General features: G+C 46.1%; 1 protein-coding gene across 1 annotated transcript; it reads right to left on the bottom strand.

The window, feature by feature from the left end:
* Positions 1-355: 355 nt before the first annotated feature.
* Positions 356-963, bottom strand: LOC123412672. The gene has a single exon (XM_045105616.1). The coding sequence runs from the start codon at positions 899-901 to the stop codon at positions 590-592; it is 312 nt and encodes a 103-aa protein (XP_044961551.1). The 5' UTR covers positions 902-963; the 3' UTR covers positions 356-589.
* Positions 964-2,110: the final 1,147 nt, after the last annotated feature.

Raw genomic sequence — 2,110 nt, 5'->3', positions numbered from 1 at the left:
AATAAAAAGTCATTTACGAGCCTAATTAAGATATAGTCACTCACACTGGACTAGTACGATACACGCACAAACAACTAATTAACCACGGCCCCCGAAAAAAAAACTAATTAAGCACGGCAATAACAACTCTAATGACAGAATTTACTTATTTCCAGATTTATCTTCATCAGATTCATGAAAACCTAGATGAGGAGCCTCTCCAGCGACCTCTAGATCGAGGCCCTCTACAAGAGTTTTTCTTATCTCCCAGAAAACCAGAAGTTAGGTCTGGATGTGATGCATCGATCTATCCAAATAAAAAAAGAAGGCATTTATGATGCTAATTAACATCTAGTCTTCCACGAGGGCTCACAAGACACACGCACAAAGCTAATTAAGCACGGGAGTAACAACCGCTGGCAGAACATGTGACAAATTTCCGGGTGGATATTCATCGAATCCACGATACAAAAAGATAGTACATGATAGTTGCGCTACAACGAAACTGGAATTGAAGAAAATTAAACGAAACTGGATTACTGGAATTGAAGAAAAGTAAAACGAGCTAAGATAAATCATGGACGGCACAATTCGCTATTGCATGCTTATCCTAGTTAACCGCTGAATCTTGCACGGCCGGGGGGATGGAGGGATCCCCGCCGTCGCGTTTCACGTCGCCGACGTGATTGACTTCCGATCCGATCTCCTCTGCGCGAGGAACCGATCCAGCGACCTCAGGAGCGACGGGGGCAGCAGCCTTCTCCATCTCCAGAAGCTTCTTGGCCCAGCGTCGGATCGCCGTCGCCTTCTCCTCGGTTCCCCACGCACCGAGAGCTTCTCCTTCCAAGCCGAGGCCGGCGGCCGCGAGAGCGGCAGCCTTGTCCAGCACCTCGGTGGCGGTGCTTGTCAGCGTGAACTCCATGGCGAACCCTGCAAGGATCTGGACAGAAAGGAGGGAGAGAGAGGAAGAATGAGGTCGGGGATTGGTCGACGTCGAGTGAGGGAGAATGTGGGGGTGAAGCTGGCTTTTATAGAACTCTGAAGGTACTGGGGTTGTTCGAGAAAGCAGTGTGCCGGTACACTACAGCCGTAAGTTTTTGGGGCGTGTGAATTGTGATTTCGGTCGTTCACTGTCGCCACCACCGTATCGGCTGGTTTTGGCAAGCTGGCAATGGCCAAATCGCATGCCTTTTAATGGAGTGCCTGTACGCTATTGCTGGCCGGACGGTCGTGCATGGATGTGCATGATGAGGACCACATACAGGACAGAGCACCGGTTAATTTCATAGAGCACCTGTTGCTGTTGGTGCAACGTGAATGAAGAGAAAGACTCTTTCTTCGGATGATAATATCGTGAGTCGTGATCTTGTCGCGTCTCTCCCTCGCTGCAGCGCCCTCGGTTGTCTGCAGCTTTCCTACCCCACTATTGAAGCTCGGCCGTCAATGAGGGAGTGCGAGGTGGGCGACCGCACAGGGCCCCCAAAGTGTGCGTCGTCATGGAATTTAGAAGCTAGAACGCGTAACTGTATGATGTCCTTGGAGAGGGTGGAAGGAAGAAGATGGACCTGAGTCGTGGGCCTAATTGGCGAAGGGGTTAACTGTTGGTGAAAGCCCGGTCCAACTAACTGAATTGGTGATAAAATTCCGTCTGTCATGTTCATTTGCTCCATCTTATGGCTGGAGTTTGGTCCTAATTACAGCCATTGCTTTGAATTAGTAATTAGGAGGCACTACCAGGTTAGCTGAGAAGAGCACGGAAAATATTTCCTCCGTTTTTAAATAAAAGTCTTTTTAAAGATTCAACTAAGATACTATACACGGATCTATATAGACATACTTTAGAGTATAGATTCACTCATTTTGCTTCGTATATAGTCTATTTATGGAATCTCTAAAAAAGACTTATATTTAAAAACGGAGTGAGTAACTAGCATGTATATTTAGATCGATAACCCTGTCAATTTCTAAACTGAACGTCTTGGTTCCAGTGCATATAAAATAAAATCCATTGTTTTAGCTTTTCCATGTGACTTGCCTAAAGCCACCTGATACATACTTAGATTTAGATGAAACTCACCACTTTTGTCAATGTCACGACTTTTGATTTTAGATATATACATCATTCCTATTA

Source organism: Hordeum vulgare, chromosome 7H (genome assembly GCF_904849725.1).
Source record: "Hordeum vulgare subsp. vulgare chromosome 7H, MorexV3_pseudomolecules_assembly, whole genome shotgun sequence".
Lineage (NCBI taxonomy): Eukaryota > Viridiplantae > Streptophyta > Magnoliopsida > Poales > Poaceae > Hordeum > Hordeum vulgare.
This window is presented reverse-complemented; position numbering and strand designations above follow the sequence as displayed.